The sequence below is a fragment of the Plecotus auritus genome (assembly GCF_963455305.1).
Source record: "Plecotus auritus genome assembly, chromosome: 2".
In the NCBI taxonomy this organism is placed as follows: Eukaryota; Metazoa; Chordata; class Mammalia; order Chiroptera; family Vespertilionidae; genus Plecotus; species Plecotus auritus.
Window position 1 is genome coordinate 50,383,936 of NC_137771.1, and position 19,539 is coordinate 50,403,474.

At 42.7% G+C, this 19,539-nt stretch overlaps 1 protein-coding gene across 1 annotated transcript in view; it reads right to left on the reverse strand.

Annotated features, from left to right (window-relative positions):
* The window catches only part of WLS (Wnt ligand secretion mediator), a 100,931-nt gene that overhangs the window by 13,422 nt on the left and 67,970 nt on the right, over window positions 1–19,539 (reverse strand). Inside the window, exons 3-10 of the mRNA XM_080656954.1 lie at window positions 19,195–19,319; window positions 14,410–14,571; window positions 12,968–13,104; window positions 9,712–9,880; window positions 8,316–8,413; window positions 7,685–7,748; window positions 5,117–5,260; window positions 3,783–3,866 (exon numbers count right to left, since the gene is read on the reverse strand). Of these exons, the coding sequence (XP_080513080.1) occupies window positions 3,783–3,866; window positions 5,117–5,260; window positions 7,685–7,748; window positions 8,316–8,413; window positions 9,712–9,880; window positions 12,968–13,104; window positions 14,410–14,571; window positions 19,195–19,319 (983 nt within the window). The remainder of the gene's footprint in view (window positions 1–3,782; window positions 3,867–5,116; window positions 5,261–7,684; window positions 7,749–8,315; window positions 8,414–9,711; window positions 9,881–12,967; window positions 13,105–14,409; window positions 14,572–19,194; window positions 19,320–19,539) is intronic.

The following is a 19,539-nucleotide window of genomic DNA, read 5'->3' on the forward strand; positions in this document are numbered from 1 at the left end:
TTCATGCCTGAGCCATCCTGGGCTCTGAGCACATTCCCACCACCATGCACCACAATCAGCAGCCTCAACAGAGCAGCCTTGTAAATCCAAAAATCTCATTAATGCCAAAGCAGAGAGGTGGCAGTCATCCCGCTTTAACTTTCAGAGAGAAAAATCAGGTAGCCCCAACAACAACAACAACAACAACAACAACAACAAAAACAAACAAAAAAAGAAAATCATCTCCCCTCTGTATACATCCTATTTCTAAAGGTTCCTGCTTTTCCTGATTTAACATTTGAACAATTTACTTTTGTGTGAAACCACCCAATTATACTCCTGGAGCCAAGTGAAGGTCAAATCCTTTTACACCCAGTAGTCTTGACAACCAGCATTCCACTTAACAACAAGATTTCCAAATCCCAGACACAGGCTCTCTTACTGGAAACATTTCCTCTGCAAGTAACAGAATGAAGTGATCACACAAACAAAAAAAGAAGAGCTGGGGACAGGCTCTCTGGGAGTTTGCTGCTTATGGCTTGACCTGCATGTCAGGCACCTGGGGGTTCCCTTAGTGAAGGTTGGTGACCTTCTCCCCTGCATTGCACTTCTGTTCCCTACTGCTCGTCACCCCTAAATGGAATTCCTCTTTCTTTTCCAGAGGGAAGGGGCTAAAATACCACACTGTGATGTGCCATCTCTCGGTTGCTAGGACTGAGGCCATTAAAATGGCAGGCGTTAAAAGACTGCACCTCAGTGCCCAGCTACAAAGCCTCAAGGTCACTGCATTCCACAGCTTCCGGCGGCCTTTCATTCCTGGCCTCCAGCTTCAATGTCCTGGCGAGATCCCCTCGCATTATATTTCAGGGGCTTAAATGCAAGCTCTCCCAGCAAGCCCGAGTGTATAATGGAAGTTTTAATACATTCCTTTTACCTAAGGCTGGGATCTATTTCAAAAAGTTACCCAGTAGATTTTCTTTTAGGTGAGCTCATTGCTGAAACATTCCAACATGACATTAAAAAATAAATCCTCTGATCACTATATTAATACAGTGCTTGGGACACTGTGAGTTATGCCTGAAAACGTCTTAAATCTATAAATAAACCTTTATAAAAAAGCTACCCAGCAGGAGGAATGTGAGCAGCTAATGGAATCCAAAAGACCTCATTGCTACCCCCTTAGAGTTCAAATCCACTCTGGACTGTCACAGCAGATATAAAAAGCCAGCCACAGGCTGAGGCTGTGTTAGAAAATACTGGGGCGATGGAATATTAATCTTTTTCTTAAGAGAAAAGCCACAGACTCTGCTCCTTGGAAGACTGACCCCCTTTGCTCTAAAAAGGTGCAGTCATTAAACATGTACAAGGTTAAATTCGGACAACATATAACCGCCTTAAGCATCAGCCCAATGTCCCTTCCTGACTTCAGGGAGCAGGGACTCTGCAGAGACAAGAGAGGAAGGGGAATGGGGCTGTGGGAGACAGACTGCAGCTTTCTAAAGTGGCAGGAGCACATTTTAGAACCAAACGTGCCCTTCCTGGGAGCATATCTTGGTACTGCCTTTTATTTCTCAGCTCACCTTACGTGAGGTTCCGGATCTCCAAGCGGTGCATGCTGCTTGCTCACCCTGGCAGAACTGGCTGCATTAACAAGCACATGACTAAGGCACTACAGGGCTGCAAAGCATTTTGGTCACACGAGGGACTCAGCCAAGGGATAAGTTGGGCCTCCCACACAACTTGTTTGAGCCTCGGTTAGGTGAATAAAAAACTCATTCAGAATTTGAAATATTTTTACTGCATCAGGAGTGGAGAATGAAGTTTCCAAGGTTTTATAAACAAACAGTCTGATACAAACACAGCACTGTTGTAGATCACAGCAGATGTGGTGAACAGATCTTATGAAGATATATATGTATATATTTGTTATTTCCCCCCACATTCACTTCAGCCTTCAGGAGCAACACTAACACTTCCCAGTGGGCATAGCCAACAGAACTCTAGGGACTCCTAACTTGGTGTCCTTAATGGAATTCAAAGGGTATGTGAACTGAAATGAGAAAAATATGCTATTTTTGTTTTCACCCATCTCTAATTGAAAGTTACTGTTTCTTTCAATTATGATTCTAGAAAAACTCCCATAATAGAAGCACTACCTATGATTTTGTTGCCAACAGAAGTCATATTTTCATATCAATTATACTTATAGATATGTATAGTTGCACATATATATCATCTATCTATCTGATTTCCTTTGAAAATCAAAGCTTCTTATTTTACTCATTTAAAAACATTCAAAGAAGAGGTCCATAGCCTTCACCAGCGTACCCAAGGGGTTCATGGCACAAAAAGTGAGGAGCCCCTGTACTGGAAGGAAACTTGCTAGCAGAATGGGGCAAGTCTTGCCCTAAGGCTCTGTGAGCATGCCTAACATCTTCAATTTTGGCCAAATATAGGGATGGCAGAGCAGCTGGTAAAAAACAAACGAACAAACAAACAAAAAATTCAAAAGGTCTGGGTTCTGGTCCCTAACTTAGTCTAGGTCCTTTAGCACAACATTCACGCTTTTTGCTATTCATAAGGCACACCTATATGCTCACAATGCCTGCACTTTGCAAGCATTAGTTCATGGGATCCTTATAGCCACCTTCTACAGTGTACTATTATTATATCCATTTAACAAATAAGAAAATTGAACCTAGAACTTTTAAGTAATCCATCCATAGTCACACCCAAGTGGAAAACATTATAAATAGGATATGTCTCTACAGCCACTAGATTTCATATTCTAGCAAACTGGGATAACAATTCCTATCCATAGGATTTCTGTGAAGCTCAGATGAATAATCTATATATATAAAAGCCTAAGCGACCGAACAGGCTGCATGGGGCAACTAGGCCAGCAGGGGGGTTAGTAAGGGGCAACCAAATGACTGAACAGCAGGCTGTGTGGGGTGAGCAGGCTGGCAGGGGGGTTAGTGAGGGGCGACCAGATGACTGAGCAGCAGGCTGCATGGGGCGACCAGGCCAGTGCAGGGGGGGGGGGGGAGGGCAGTTAGGGGCGATCAGGCAGGCAGGCAGGTGAGCAGTTAGGAGCCAGTGGTCCCAGATTGTGAGAGGGATGTCCAACTGCCAGTTTAGGCCCGATCCTTGGGACATCCCCCGAGGGGTCTCAGATTGGAGAGGGTGCAGGCTGGGCTGAGGGGACCCCTGCCCCCGTGCATGAATTTCATGCACTGGGCCTCTAGTAGATACATAATACATTAGATGTAAATAGTAACTTCCAAAAACAAGTTACCAATATTTAAAAATCATTAGCATTAAGATTTTGAAGCACAGCAGAATGTTGAGTTTTGGAAATAACCAGTAGAGATAAGGGGACTTTTGAATTTCATGTTTAAGTGGCAATAGAATTATTAAAAAGAATGGCTGATGGCCTATAAAAGGATCTATGCTAATGCTAGATAAGGATCAACTAAAATTAATACTTGCTTGCTGGTGTTCTACTACAGGGCTTGAAAAGTTTATTCTTTGAAGTAAATGAAACAAGTGCTCTTCAATATGGCTGCAGGCTGTTAATTTACTTAGCAACTGTTCCTCCCCCTGTACTGAAAGGGAAAATTCAGTCCACTTCCGGCCGGATAATGACAAGACCCAGAATGAAGCCTAGAAAACATGGCTTGCTCAGCTGCCAGCATGAGAGGTTCCCTGCTCCTTTCTCGGTAGCTCTGCAGGATTTTCTGTGCAGAGTAGAAGCGCCTCTCCAGGGACATTCTCACCCTAACCTCTCAGGGTCCACTTACCTGACTAACAATGAAGAAGATGATGGTCATGGCAGCACAGGCCAAGGTGATAAGCATGAGGAACTTGAACCTGAAAATTAGCCCCTATTAGGAGAGAGAAAGAGTAGTTTAATATTCCACCAGCTACCACCAATCCTTATCTCAATATATACATCTCTAAAAAGCGAATTTTAAAGAAATCTATAAAACCAAATCCCTAAGGGCGATAGTGAAATAATTTCACATAGTAACCTTTCTCCTGCAGAGGGAAAAAAAATGTCTTGGACCAAATATGTCCTATGTTCTTATCTCTCATAAAACAGTAACACCAGAGCCTGGGAAATTATATTCACAGCACATCATGAGGCTGCTAATTTCCCTGCTAAGCTGGTTATGCTTCTCTGCAAGGGTTCAAAGTTACCAAATCCAAGTTGGTTTTTTTTTTTTTTTTTGCAGTGGAAATAAAATTCTGCTTCAGTGAACAAAAAGAAACGTGCATATTAATCAACATGAAGTGGACTCGGTTGAGTTTTTTCATGTGTCACTCTAGCTCTAGAGACAGGCAAAGCTTTAGAAAGTGCCCCTGGTTTCTGAGAGCAGGATTGAAGGGAACCTGTGCTTTGGGAAGGGACGCCTCTGCAGACCCACTGCATATGGGAGACCTGCGGTTCTGCCGTTCCTGTTTCTCTCTTCAGAGAGGAATTAGGGCCATGTCTCTAAGGACCGCCACTTGGGTGTGAGCCCAAAGGGGTCCTTGAGAAATAAAGAATGTGTTACCCACATTAGAGATTTGAGTGTTTCTCTTGAATGAGGCACATAATCTATAAACAGAGATTACTGAACCCTATCTGAGCACCTGCTGGATATTTCAGGGGAACTGTGGCTTCCTTGAGTCTATAAATCAGATCACCTGGGCTGAACCCCACCCAGTCTTAAGGCTGATTCTCAGCAAGGGAACCTTAACTAATGCCTCACCCCAAGCCAAATCCCAAGTCTATCAAACTCAAATCTCCCACCTAGCATGCACCTACATTCCACCCCAAAGCTGAAGAACCTGCGGGACAAGTTTACTCCTCACTGGGGACAGAAATACATTTATACCCCAGAAAACTCCAAAATTTAGATAGTCCAGCTACATGCCTCTCAGAGTAGGATGTAGCCTCTTATTTTTCCCAGAGATTTTATAGTACACATAAATCTCTTAATGTGTATGTGTATTTGAAATAAAGGCTTCCAATCTCCAGGTGTAGGGTGGTGTGTGTGTGTGTGTGTGTGTGTGTGTGTGTGTGTGTGTTTATACAGCAAGCAAGAGATACTGAGTACCATTTCCTGAATGAGCCAAGAGACCTGCTTACCTCATAGTGTAGCCGCCGGACTTTGCTCATGGCTGGCAGGCTGGACTGCTTCCCATTGATGTTCCGAAACACCTGAAATACCATGAAGCACAGAAACAGGAAGTATAGGCAGAGGCAGATCCCAGCCACGATGATGAAGGCCATCTGACGGTGTTCGGTGAAGGAAACAGCAGGGTAGGCAAGCACACAAGCACTTCTCCCAGTTCCATTGGTAAAACCTTTTCTCTCCAAATACACAGGTAGTTTTCAGGGGTATAAAATATTAAAACCTGGTTTTAATGTCAGTGAGACAGGTTTTATGCCACAAATCTAGCACAGAGAGAAATGTTCCAAATTGCTTTCTAAGCCAAATAAGAGAAACGAAACTTCCCTTGTTAAAAATGCAGACTCTAGGGTCCACCCTAGACCTTCTGAATCAGAATCTGCCTTTTAACAAGGTCCTAGGGAGATTCATATACACAATAAATTTAAAAAGCATTGAAATATTAGATGTTGATTACATAATACTCATCGAGTGGACAGCTGCATTAAAATCACCAGAGGAATTAAAATACAGATGGCCCAGGTCTCTCACTGCAGGTATATGGAATCAGATTTTCCAAGGGATAGGACACCAAGTATAACCATGCTTGGGAATCACTCTGGATTTTTGGGAGGAGACTGAAATACCCTGGAATCAGGAGCGGGTGGAGTGGGGATGGGTGCAGCAGCTGCTAAGGGAGGCTGGCCATGGGAATGAAGGTCTTAAAGTAAAACCAAGTGTGAAGCTCTGTTTGCAATCTCCTGTCCACCACAGAAACTATCATGTCAAATGGAACAGGGAGCAGGAGGACACATGGCCAAGGTGGGAGTTGAGAGGGTGGCAATATACTTTCAGACCAAGCAGGGCGACTTTAAGACCTCTCTTTAAAGTTCAGTCTGAGAACCACTGAGGCTCGAGGTAGAGTGAGCTGGCTCGGGACACAGGTGCTCTATCTCTAACTCCTTGCTGCTACAACTCTACCCCAAGTTGCATATTTAACAATTGTTTAACAAGTGTGAACTCAGCATGTATATTTCATTAAATAATATATTTAATGAAGCTTTTCCTTCTTTTCTAAAATCAATAATACCCTGGAATGAAGAGAACATAATTATATATATATATATATATATATATCCTATATAATAAAAAGCTAATATGCAAATAGACCGAATGGCGGAACAACCGAAACAACCAAACAACTGGTCGCAATGATGTGCACTGACCACCAGGGGGTGTGTGCAGAACATGGCGGGTGTTGGCCATAGCGGGATGGTGGAACAGGTGAGCGGGGGTGCCAGACAAAGGTGGGGTACCGGTCGCTGTCATTGGGGCGAGCCTCTGGTGGTTATTGAAAATCCTTTGCTCCCGTGAGCCACAGTCCCACCCAGCGCTTGCACCTGCTGCTGGTGCCGGCCCAGCTGGCACCCGCTGCTGGCACCAGAGCCACAGCTCACACCCACTGCCAGCGCTGGCCCCGCTTGCACCCACTACCAGCACTGGCCCCGCTTGCACCCGCTGCCAGTGCCCAGCGCTGGTCCCAATCACTTGGCGCCATCAGCGGGTGCGAGCGGTGGCTGCTGGTCTGATCGCCCCTGAGGGCTTCTCTACCTCCCTCTTCTCCTGAGGGACGATCAGGGCAGCAGCTGCCACTTGTACCTGTTGCTGGCGCCGGCCCCAATTGTTCTGTTTGGTGCAGCTCACATTTTTGGAGTAATGGAGGGACAGGGAAGCTTAACTCTCTCATCTTTCAGGGAATAATACTACTGAGTTAGTGTGCTCACAAACTTCTTGTGATAATACAAAACCAATATAAACATCATGGCCAGGCAAAGCATTCTGGCCAGCACATGACAAAATATTATCCATCAGGAAAGAATACAATTCAAGGCTTTCTCCCCTCTCCAGAGAAGAGTCTTTTTCTCCCCAGGGATTTAAGGCATTATTCAGGAAGATAAAATATTTAAATCCAGCATCCTAAAAGGGATAAGCTAATACTGTCACTTCTGCTTCATGAAGATGACTCCAACAGAGTGTATGCAACCAACCAGAGGCCTTGGGCAACGCCTCTGGAACTAATCACCTTAGCCTTATCTCCTCTTGGTCTCGGAAATCAATAGCAGCAGCATAGTATGTCAGCACACCAAGGTCACTGTAAGAAGTCTCACACACAGAGGAATTTAAAAACGGGCTCTCCCACAAGGAGCCCAGAAATGAACCTCCATGGCTCCAGGGAAAAGCTGGTCATGCTTCGGTCTGCAGTAAACAAGGGTGGAATAGATAATTTGGACAGGGTGCAATAAGACCAGCAATTCTGATGCTTCCGCCGTAGGGACGTGCTGCAATCTCCTTATTTTGCCTGCTCTCACCCAGGCTTGAAAGCAAGCATTAATTCCTCTCATTATTAGATTTAATTGTGCTGTTATCTTCGGTCTAAGGATCAAAGCTCTGGCTGAGCACATATGGAGAACATCATTAGAAAATGATCTTGGGGGTCGGACGGCTATGGGAAGAAATAAAACCCTGAGACCATCCAGGAAGGATACAGCCAGTTCTGTTCCAACATCTGTAGTCCAGATACTGTAGAAGGGATTCGTGAGTTGTACCCCTCTACAAAGAGAAATGAGATGGAAAAGCAAGAAACAATTAATATAGAGGCAAAGGGGCACTTTCCTTTCTATATATTTTTAGCTTTTCAGCTGGAGGGGTGAAGGGTGTATTTAGAAAAGTCACAGAGGACTTAAAATAGAAAAAGAGTTTGAAGAATAATCAGCCTAATCCGTCCAGTGTTGCCCAGTGGTTGAGCCTCAACCTAGGAACCAGGAGGTCACCGTTTTATTCCATGATCAGGGCATGTGCCCTGGTTGTGGGCTCCATCCCCAGTAGGGAGCATGCAGGAGGCATCTGATCAATGATTCTCTCTCATTATTGATATTTCTATCTTTCTCCCTCTCTGAAATCAATAAAATACAATTAAAAGAACGGAATAATCAGCCCAAATAGTTTGCATCTATTAAAGAGCTTTACCTTTGCTTTAATCCCAATCCCTATCTGAGGATATGACCATGACCACATGCTCCCAACCACCCTTCTCCCTTTTGAAAACTCCTCCTGAAGAGTGGGCAGTGGACATGCTGGTGCGCATTTCAGCCCAGAGTCCCACAGGCATCTGCTCACCTCTCACACATGTCAAATATGAAGAGGCAGAAAGAGCCAACAGCAATTGGTCCGACTTGCTTCCAATACCCTGCTATGTGATTCCGCTCATGCTGATCCTGATGAAAGCCAAGTTGAGAAATGAGATAAAAATGGGGAGAGCAAAACAGTCCTATAGGTGAGTCAGTCATTCAGACAATCCTTGATGACAACCTGTTGTGTATCAAACATCGTGCCAGACTCTAGGCATTCAAGAATGGGTGAGACCAAAATCTGTTCCTAAAACTCTCATAGTAATAACAACGGGGTGCTACGGGAACACAAAGAAAGGCCTTATAGGTTAAATCATTTAGAATTAAATTCCTATGTGACTTATTATTTGTGTTTGATAAGGTGGGGTGGTCCCCATAGGACTGAATAAAGACTCTAAGGTATTAAACTATGTCAAATGTAAGAGGTCTCAGGTTAGGAAAATAAATCCATGTTTTCCCTGTCTTTATTCAAAACAAGAATGGTTCCTCTTGATAGATGTACAAAGATACTAAAAGACAGAAAATAAAGGGGTGTAACGTGAGAAAATAGAGAAAGGCAAAAGACATAGTTTAGCATCCAGGCTGGGACCCAGGTGGGACAGTCCACACCAATTCACTCTGAGCAGTGCACCCCGGCAGACTGTCCGGCTGCTGCCCCTGAGCCTACTCCACTCGCTGTCCCTGCTGCTGAGGGCTCGTTCTCAATGTGTCACTGCTGGCGAACCCTCATGCCTCCCCTGGCAGCAGGCAAAGCCTTTCTCTCCTCTCACTGTTCTCCTAGAAGGGCTGCATGGCTTCGGAAGCAATGATCAAACCATCATGGAATTTACAAACAGCCCACCCAACCACGAAGCCCATGTGTTTGGTCTGGGGCCCAAGCTCCAGCTGGTGTGTCATTTTAGCCACAACGTGCTAATGGCACCATTCTTATTTTTATCCATGGTACCGTCAATTCCTCTTGGTGTCTGTGCAAACTGATCAGGCAGGTCAGTATTTCAGGGTGAGAGGGTTACTACGCCACCTGAATAAATTGCCAGCTGGAAAGAACTGGGCCTGCACTACATTCTCTGGTGGTTACTTTGGTCCTGGGGATAAGCAGAGCAGAAGCCAAAGGACAAGAAATAATAATAATCACTAATCTTTGTGTGTTTACTCCCTGCTAAGTATGTTACATTTACATCTCACAAAAACCCTATACATAAATCCCATTTTATAGATAGGAACTTGAGATTCAGAGTGATTAAATCACTTGGCTAAGGCCACTCAGCTAACCAGTGGTGAAGCAGAAATTGGAACCGAGAGCCTGATCCCAGAACTCACTCCTGTAGCCACTAATTTATTCTGCCATATCCATTGTCCCTTCCTTGATAGGTTCTTACTCTTACCATCATGTGCTCGCCACAGAAGATGATCCAGAAGGAGAGAAGCATTGCATAGAAGATGCCCTGCCGAATATCACCAAACAATAGCATCCAGGTCCAGTCAAACCCAATGGAAAACCATTCCACTGGGATATTGATAAAAGTCATGGAAATCCCAAGGGCAAAGATGACTCTGATGGCAAGAACATATCAGGAAAATGATTTGGTTCATTTGGGAAGCAGATCTTCAAACATCAGAAGCCAGTTTTGGGGAATGAGATGTTACTTATTGGGAATGAAGCCATATGACCAATTTTCTTAGCTCTCATAATGAGTTTCTACACAGAGATACAAAATGTCTTCTTTTTGTGGTACCATTGCAGGATCAAGGAGTGTTACCTTAACCTTTCTAGATCACTGAACTTAACCTCCTTAATCCCTGGAACTTTATTTTAGTACCAGCTCAGATTAAAAGCTTCCTACAATGTTTTTACCCTCCCTTGCCTTCTTAATCAGACCTCATGGAATGTAATTATCCTCTCTTATCTATTCAGGTTATCACTAACTTGATCACCAAGAATATTCATTGTTATAATGCTTTCCTCAGCAACTGTGAGTTATATAAGCATATTTGTTTCAATAATAAATGACTCCAAACAATATGAAATGCACATTCTTTTAATGGCTTATTTAGTGTTTATTTTGCTTCCCCCCATCACACTATTAATTGCCATTTCTCTATCAAATTATTCATTGAGTCACTGATTTATTCCTATTTTCATTCATTATTAATGAAATACATATGTTTATTAAGCACAGATTATGTGCTGGGCATTTTGTTAGGGCTATAAATACCTAAATAAATATGACCAGTTCTTCCACTCCTGGAAATATGTTTAGTGCCTCAGCCAGATAAAGAGACAAAGTGTGATAAGTAGTATGATAGAAGTGTGTGCACAGGCTGCCATTGGGACCTCAACTTTGACAGAAATTGAGGTGAGTTGTGAGTCAAGGATAGGGGGTGGAAGGGCATTCCAAGCAGATGGAAGTGCCTGGATGAAGGCACAGAAGCCTGGAACAGACTGAGCATCTGGGGATCTGCACGAGGCACTGATCAGGAAATGTCAGGACATGATACCAGAGAAGTGAAAAGGGGCGAGCTCATGAGGAAACTTGAATACCTCATTAGAGAATTTGCAATTTATCCTGAAAGAACTGAAGATCCAACAAAAAAGGCTCAAAAATGGAGTGACACGATTCTTTCATTCATCCATTCATTCATTCAACAAATCCATATTTATTGAGTTCCTGCTATGTACCAGTCACTATTTTAGACACTAGGAATGTAATAGATAGCAAAATAAAGATCCCACTCTTGTGATACCTGCATTCAGATGGGGTTAGAGGAGGGGTATAAGAGGAAAGATAATAAATAGAGAATGATTGTTATAAAGAAAAATAAAGCAAGGTGGGAGAATGGAGAGTGGTGCTATTTTATAAATGGTGGGCAGGAAAAGCCTTTAAGATAAGATACATAAGAACAGGGCCTGAAGGAAAAGAGGAATTGAGCCACAGATATATCTGGATAAGAGCATTTCAGATAACGAGAACAGCAAGTGCAAAGTTCCTGGGGTTAGGCATGTTTGAGCACCATCAAGGGGATGGTAGGTGGTGAAGAGGATAAGAGATAAAATCAGAGGTAGTAAGAGTCCAGAGCATCCAGGGCTTTAAAGGGTAAGGCCATGGTCGGCAAACTGCGGCTCGTGAGCCACATGCAGCTCTTTGGCCCCTTGAGTGTGGCTCTTCCACAAAATACCACAGCCTGGGCAGGTCTATTTTGAAGAAGTGGCCTTAGAAGAAGTTTAAGTTTAAAAAATTTGGCTCTCAAAAGAAATTTCAATTGTTGTACTGTTGATATTTGGCTCTGTTGACTAATGAGTTTTCCAACCACTGGGCTAAGGCAAAGGAGGTGCAAAGTCAAAAGAGAGCTTTGAGCAGAGGAGTGACATGATCTGATTTACACTTGAAAGGGAATCTGGCTGCAGTGTGAATAGATTATAGGGAGGAAAATGGTGAAAACAAGAACAGTTGAGAGGCTATTTCAAATAAACCAGGTGAGAAATGATGGTGGGTTAGATTAGGGTAGTAGCAATGAAAATGGTGAGATTTCTTGGTGGGTTAGATGAGGAGCGTGAGAAACCAGAAGTAAAGGGGACAGGGTGGAGTTGCCATTTCCCATGATGGGAACTCCTGGGAGAAGAGCAGGTTTGAAATGGGAGGATATCCATTGTTTTTTGCACGTGTTACATTTCCGTGTAAGTGAAGATGTTGAATAAACAGCTGGAATATTTGAATCGAGAGTTGGGAGAGGCTGAGATTGATGATTATAAATTAAGAGTCATCATTTAGGTGATTTTTAAAACCATAAGATTAGATGAGGTCATCCAAGGACTAAGCACAGGTCATAAAGAGAAAAGTTCCAAAGACTGAGCCCTGGCTCCAAAGTTTAAGAGGTTGGAAAGCTGGTTGGAAACAGCAATGGAGACTGAGTGATGGTCAGCAAAGGAGGAGAATGACCACAAAAAGGTTGGAAAAGGCTCAAAAAAGGGGGGGCAGTGTTCAATCATGTCAAATGCTGATAATGGGTCAAGAAAAGTGAGGACTGAGACATGACCATTGGGTTTGGAATGCTGGTGATCCTGTCAAGACCAGTTTCATGGAGTAGGGGGAGGGAGTGGTGTGTGAGATGGGCTTAAGAAAAAATAGGAGGAGAAGAGATACAGACAAATTTTTTTTGAGGAGTTTTGTTGTAAAAAAAGAAAAATGGTGTGATGGCTTCAGGGAGAAATGGGAAAAGGTAAAGTCTTGTTCAAGAATGAGACAGCAGAGAGTATTTGTATATTAGTGGGAATGGTTCAGCAAAAAGGAAAAAGGGAATAATATGGGAGAGAAAGGGATATGTCTACAGGAATATTGTCCTTCTGGACTGGGCTTAGTTAGGAGAAAGGCAGCTCACCCCCTGTAACAGAGAGAAGTATCTGATTCAGTCCATGGGAATGAGGAGCAAGGACAGAACAAAGAGCAGAAAGAGAGAGAACCTGCAGCATTTTATAATAATTTATATGTGAAAGCTGGAGGAGAAAAAAGTCCAAAATGACTCCTGGTCAAATCACTAGCCCAAGTACTACGCTGACCACTTGAACTAGATCCCGCTAAACAGGAGCAGACAGTTAGATCATGCGATGCTGTGTTCGTCAGGTGCTCCCAAACCAGCCCTTACTTTTCTAGAAGCACTGGGGGTCGGGACATCATGGTGATCCTCCTCCAATACCACACCATAATGATGAAGATGCTGGGCGTAAGGAAGGTCTTCATGGCAAACCACACCTTGGTGAAGCCTCCATTTTGGTGGATTCCCTAGAGAGAGGCCAACATTTTGAAGGTGAATATATCTTAGCGTTATTTTCCACCAGCAGAGAGAGGTAAGGGGAGACCATGTCTGCTGAACTGTCCGGATCAAAAGCTTTTACATTCAGAGCATATACTGTCGCCTACTCTCCCTGACCCCTTCTCAGGCATTGTAGAAATACAAATCTGAAGGCATAAAAATGGACCCACGCTATACGAAGGGGATGATTAAGAATATGATCAAAGATTTTTCTGTTATGGCCTTCATTGAAAAATTGGAGATATCGTAGATGACCAAAGTTAAGACTGGTAAAATGTGTTAAAGTAAATCTATGTGAGTGTGTGTGTATGTGTGTGTGTGTATTTAATATTCATTTAGTGTATATATAAAATATTCACAATATACCATTAACATATTCACAAAATACCATTAAATTAAAAGAGCAAGGCCTGGCCAATGTAGCTCAGTGGTTGAGTATCGACCTATGAACCAGGAGGTCATGGTTTGATTCCTGGTCAGGGCACATGCCCTGGTTGTGGGCTCTGATCAATAATTCTTTCTCATCATTGATGTTTCTATCTCTCTCTCCCTCTCCCTTCCTCTCTGAAATCGATAAATATATATATTTTAAAAAGAGAGCAAGGAACAAAAGTGTCAGTTGAGTATGATCCTATTTTTTGTACATGAATATATGTATAGAAGAAATCTGAAATCAAAACCTCAATAGTGGTTATTTCTATATGCTAGGACAGTGGTCAGCAAACTCATTAGTCAACAGAGTGGCAAACCGCAGTTTGCCGACCACTGTGCTAGGATATTACAGGTAATTTTTATGTTCTATGTGTTTACTTGTGCTTTCTAATTCTCTACAATATATATGTATTTCTTGGGTAACTATGTTTTAGATTAAAAAATGGTCCCCTCACCCCATGTTCTAATTTTTCCCATTAAACATATAAATGGAAAGAACCTGAAACACCACTGCTCCTGTTAACATTTAGGCTTGCAAGGTAAAATATGTAAAAAATAATTGCTTATCTTGGTGTTATTCATTATGCAATCGTGATCATTATAACATCTTCAATGGGCTCAATAATCGCTTTATTTTCCATTTCTGTAATCTCTCACACAAATTTCTGATCGCAGCCATCATGGGTATGTGTTGTTATTCTTATTTCTCAGATGGGACAATAGAGGCTTGGAGATACCAAGAGTGAGATGGGAGTTCCCTTTCAGTGTACTCGCTCCATAACCAGTGTTCGTAGCCTGTGTTTTAGTGCTGCAGACTGCCTGGGTCAATTAGATACACTTACCACCAACCGAATATCTTTTATCTCCCCAATGCCAACGTTGATTTTCTTCTTTTCATTCACAGGCAGCCGGATGTTCAAAAGGTAGTACTTATGAGCCACAGACCCGATTTCCATGAAAGGAAGGACATCACATTCATAGTAACGGCCCTCGTGCTCTGGGGTCTGGAAAAAGAACAGAGGTTTTGAGGCAGGGTCACTATTGCCAATAGACTGTCTGAACTGTCTTACCTTTGCCTCCTAGCACGAATTCTTAAAGGTATTCCTAGCTAATTCTTTTTTTTTTTTTAATATATTTTATTGATTTTTTACAGAGAGGAAGGGAGAGGGATAGAGAGTTAGAAACATCGATGAGAGAGAAACATCGATCAGCTGCCTCTTGCACACCCCCTACTGGGGATGTGCCCGCAACCAAGGTACATGCCCTTGACCGGAATCGAACCTGGGACCCTTGAGTCCGCAGGCCGACGCTCTATCCACTGAGCCAAACCGGTTTTGGCCCTAGCTAATTCTTAAAGGTATTCCTTAGAGGTACAGATCACAGGGCACACTGGAGGCATTGTATCCACCGGCTGCCCTTCCTCCCTTCAAAAAACAAACACTCATTAGCCACTCATTTGAGGTAGAACCTAAAATGTTAGGTAAAAAGCAAAAATCTCTTCTATCTCTTTGCACTTTTCTCAGTGTTTTAACCCGCATTTGAGCCGCCTATAAGATTCATCTGGTCTACCAGGACTGCATGCTTTTTATTTGCAGCCTGTCACTGGAGACCTGTAAGGCTCTGTGGAACAGTCAACTTCTTAATGTTCAGGAGGAAGCTCTTGCTGACATTCCGCACAGTCTTAGGTAATGGCTAATTACTTACATGGTTTTGGCCAGCAGGAGAAGCTGCAAGAAGCTGAGAGCATCTATGTTTTATTGATTTGACAGAAAAAGAAGCAACTCCAGGAATCCTTGAGACTTGGGGAAGACAGAAAGGGATGAAAGGTAATAATGGGATTAGTTTGAGATGCCCACTTGGGATTTTCTATCTCCAAAGCTTCTAAACTGCCCAAGAGGCAAAATGGCAGAAGGAGCAGACATTTTAATTAAACAAAAATTAATCCCAGCTTTTAAAAGAAGCCTCCCACCCTTCCTGCCAAGCAATTGAAGAGTTACTGGCCAGAGCATGGCAATGGGAGGTTGGAGAGTAGGGGCACAGGTTGTTTTGAAAACTAAATTCTGCTCTCCCGCACCAGGACTCCTGGTTTTGTGCTCCTACCAAGGGGTAGAGGCTTGGGGTAAATATGGCCATGTAGAGGCATAAGCTTTAGCAGCCAGGGACTTATTCCTGATAAAAGAGGTGAGTGTCTGCCATCAATGTTGGGTTTATATGCCAGCTTCAATGTTTGCTGATCAAATGATAGGGAAGACCTAATTTGTTGTTCCCAAGCCTAAATTCTCAGAATTTATATATATATATATATATATATATATATATATATATATATATATATATATATTTTTTTTGTGAATCGTCAGAGTAAAAAGTCTAGTGGAAAAATCAGAAGGAAGATAATAAGAAGTCTATAGACTAACTAGTATATGAAGAGTCTTCTGCCCATTCTGTGATCTTGTGGAGTTCTTTATTGGAGAGTCGGAACTTAGAGAGGAATAAACAGAGACCTCTGTATAGAGACCAAAGACACACATGACAAAGTAGAGGTATAGCATGCAAATATCTGGCTTATTTGCATCCACTCCCTACTCAGAACAGACATCACTAATGACATTGCATCAGACATGCCTGAGGACAGGCATTGTGCTGTGATAAGGGTGGCAACAACCTGACCTTGCTCCTTGTTGGGTACCTTGTGAAGGTCATCCACCTCATTTGGGCTCACTTTCCTCATAAGTAAAACAAGGTAAAATAAGATAATCTACAGGGTTCTAGTCCCCTTTCTTTGTTCTCTAGGTGTCTTCCACTTCCCTGTTCATACAGAGAGGCTAATGCTACCAACCCATGAGACAAATTTATCTAAGTTTCCCTGGTGTTGGGGCTCAGTGGTTGAGCGTCAACCTGTGAACCAGGAGGTCACGGTTCAATTCCCAGTCAGGGCACATGCCTGGGTTGCTGGCTCAATTCCCAGTAGGGGGTGTGCAGGAGGCAACTGATCAATGATGTTCCTCTCTCATTGATGTTTCTATCTCTCTATACCTCTCTCTTTCTCTCTCTCTAAAAATCAATTAAAAATATATTTTTTTAATCTAAGTTAAAGAAACTGGATACACTGGATTCTGGGATCCTGGCCTAGCCTTCCTGTCTCAAAGATAAACATTGTATCCTATTGGGGATTTTTCCATACACACTGAAGTTCTGCCTCTGCCAGTATTTAGGACATTTAGAAAGACAGACAATCCCCCCTCTCTCTTTACTTTCTCTCATCCCCCTTAGGCCTTCCCCAGCTCCAGCCAACTCCAGCATGAGACTGACTAATTAGGACAAATTACAGCAGGTGGCAACTTGACTTTTTTTTTTTTTTTTTTTTAACTTCACAAGCCACCAGGGACTAAAACCCTTTACAGCAATTTCTCATTTAATCTTCAGACTCAAAACTAAATTTAACTGCAATCAGAAAGCACAGATTTGATGATTCATTTTCCTTCACACTTTTCAAGGTTTAATATCTTTCTTGAAAGGAATCAACACATTCTAAAGATAATTAAGCAGCCAACACCAAGGAACAGTTGCAGGCTTCTTAATGACTCCCCCTCACCCTGCTTCTCAGTGCCCTCCAAGTGTGCAAGTGAGGTGAGAAATTACTTTTCCCTTTTCTGAGGATGAAATTCCATATCCCGAAGCTTTATATCCTTTAGATTAGATATCCAACCAGTCTCACCTCTGAAAGACGCAGGCAACTTGCAGCAACAGCTAGAAAGGTTTTAATTAATTTTCTCTGTTGCACACAAAGCTCTGAACATATTAGATAGTCCCCTCTCCTGCTACCTCCAGTTTCCCTCTACCATTCATTTTTATCCACCGGTTGTCCCCTGAGGGCCTCCCCAAACAATTCCAGATGGCTTTATTTTTATTGCTAGTGGAACTATATTTGGCACTCAGCAAAGGGTCTAGGGCAGTGGCTCTCAAATTTTATCAAGCTTAGGAGAAGAAATTGAAATCCCCTTGAAACACAGATTCCTTGCTTCTGCCCGCTGAGATTTTGACCCTTTAGGTTTTGTGTGAAACCTGGGAATCTGCATTTCCTACAAGCTCTCAGATGATGTTGAAGCTGTCAGTCCTCAGATCATGCTTGCTGTATCTCTAGTCTATGGAACCCGGGAAGAGAGACTTAATAAATGTCAGGTGCCCCAATAGGTGCTTATGCCCATGAGAATCCTAGTGGCCCATCTGATTAACATACTCTTTCATTCTCAAATGTGTCCCAGATTACATGTTACATGATAAGGTCATTCTGCTTATGTTCACTACCCCATCTAGTCTTATAAAGACTCCCATAGCAGGCATTATTATTCCATTTTGCGGAAGGGAAACTGAAGCTCAGACAGAGTAAGTAAATTTGCCTAAGGTCACGCAGACAGTAAGTGATACAGCCTGGAACTGAAGACACATGTTTTGCTCCAAATCCATGCTTTTAACTAATGTTAATTCTGTGAGCCTGCCCCGTCTTACTCCTCCTCAAGGTAGGACGGACAGGGCAAGGGCATGGTACTGAGAGGCTTCAGCCTGCCATTTTCACCATTCCACAGGGAATCCCAACGTTACAGTTACTGGCAAAAGCAAAAGGCCAATGCTAGGAGAGGAAAGGAACTAAACCAAACAATGGAGTGGGTATTACAAAGCTATCCAAATCCTTCAGGAGCAATTAATCTGGAGATGCCATGTGACAAATGACATACTCAAGAATGTGCTCTCATAAAGTTTGGCCTCTCATACACTTCACACCAAGAAAATGAGACCATTTCTGTACCTGAAGCACCATCAGAGATCACCTATCATTGATGGTGCACCACATCAGCACCTTTGGGGAATGTGGGTAACCATGAGTAACAGTAACTATGGCTCCATTTCACCTTCACAGAGACTTTTAAGAGTAGAGGGGTAAGTAAGGGTGAGGGGTCAGAATGTCAGGGAGGCATGTGTAAGGGCAGCACTTGACTTTTATAAGGGCCTCCAGCTAATTTTAATTTGGTCCTTTAATCATCAAATCCCACTATCCCTGGAGGTCACTGAATCAATCTTTGGGCCTTTGCCCCAAAGAAAATGTTTCCATATTTTCAATACAGGATAGTAATTTCCCTCCCATGGGTGGTTGACCAGAGAAGGGAGAGTCTTAAACATGGATTAGAAGACTGAGGCTGTCTTTCTGTCTGTGGTCACTGGAATTTTTAGTCTTCATACCTACACATGAACTTTGGCAGCAAAGAGAAGCCTAAGAAAAAGAGAAGTAGACTCAGCACTAATCCAATGTCAAGATTCTTATATATCAAAGTAATTCAGCAATTTTCTTCAAACACATTCAGCTATTAACCAAAGAATGAGGAATTTATTTTTATGGAAGTATTTCAGAGAAACAACTAAATCACTTCAGACAGACATTCCTTCTATTCTTTCCTCCTTTGCCAGGACAGGAAATATCTACATAGCCCTTTTCCTTACTAAGACGAAGGATAATGTGGGTTATGCATGCTAAGAAATAAGGAACATGTCTGTTAATTGTAAAGCAAATCTTCCCACATACCTGGAAATCAAATAAAAATTCCAACAAATTAGACGTCAAGGAATCCTACCTTGGGGGATGTGAAGATACACTTGAGTTTCCGAGGCACTCTCTCATGGGCCATTTCAGTCCATTCAGCAAACATATCATCACGGTAAGCCAGGGAAACGTCCATGGAAACTTCTGCATTTTCTCCTGCAAGAGAAAGAACTCACAATTCCAAAATGGCTTTGGACACGGCTAAAAAATTCTTATAGGCTCTGCCATGGAAACCAATAAGACAGATAGATAGGTAGGTAGATAGATAGTAGTGCCTATCAAACTCCAAATCTGAAATTCTAAATCTAAAGACTTAAAAGTCATCAGATGAATGTCTAGCTGGATGCTGGGTCTCCTTCTATAACCACTGTGCAGA